Below are 448 nucleotides of genomic sequence, written 5' to 3'. Positions count from 1 at the left end.
CCCGAGCCCGCCCCGCGCCTCCCGGAGCCCGCCCCCCGCTGCTCCCATGCGCGCGGGTGGGTCATGAGCACAGCGCCCTCGCTTTCTGCCCTAAGAAGCAGTAAGCACAGCGGCGGCGGCGGCGGCGGCGGCGGCGCAGACCCTGCCTGGACCAGCGCGATCTCTGGAAATAGCTCCGGTCCCGGCCCAGGCTCGTCCCCGGCCGGCAGCACCAAGCCTTTTGTGCACGCCGTGCCCCCCTCTGACCCTCTACGCCAGGCCAACCGCCTGCCCATCAAGGTGCTGAAGATGCTGACGGCACGGACTGGCCACATTTTGCACCCCGAATACCTGCAACCCCTGCCTTCCACGCCCGTCAGTCCCATTGAGGTAAGGACTCTCTCCCAGGGTCAAGCTGGGACCACTTTGGCTGCCTCCTTCAGGGGTTTCTTTCTCTTGGGATCCGGGG

General features: G+C 67.9%; 1 protein-coding gene across 1 annotated transcript in view; it reads left to right on the top strand.

Annotated features, from left to right (window-relative positions):
• The window catches only part of Znf503 (zinc finger protein 503), a 3,858-nt gene continuing 3,410 nt past the window's right edge, over positions 1-448 (top strand). Inside the window, exon 1 of the mRNA XM_013025603.1 lies at positions 1-369. Within this exon, the coding sequence (XP_012881057.1) occupies positions 64-369 (306 nt within the window). The 5' untranslated portion in view covers positions 1-63. The remainder of the gene's footprint in view (positions 370-448) is intronic.

Source organism: Dipodomys ordii, unplaced genomic scaffold (assembly GCF_000151885.1).
Source record: "Dipodomys ordii isolate 6190 unplaced genomic scaffold, Dord_2.0 Scaffold86, whole genome shotgun sequence".
Lineage (NCBI taxonomy): Eukaryota > Metazoa > Chordata > Mammalia > Rodentia > Heteromyidae > Dipodomys > Dipodomys ordii.
The sequence above is the reverse complement of the archived record's forward strand: the minus strand, read 5'-3'. Positions and strand labels throughout refer to the sequence as shown.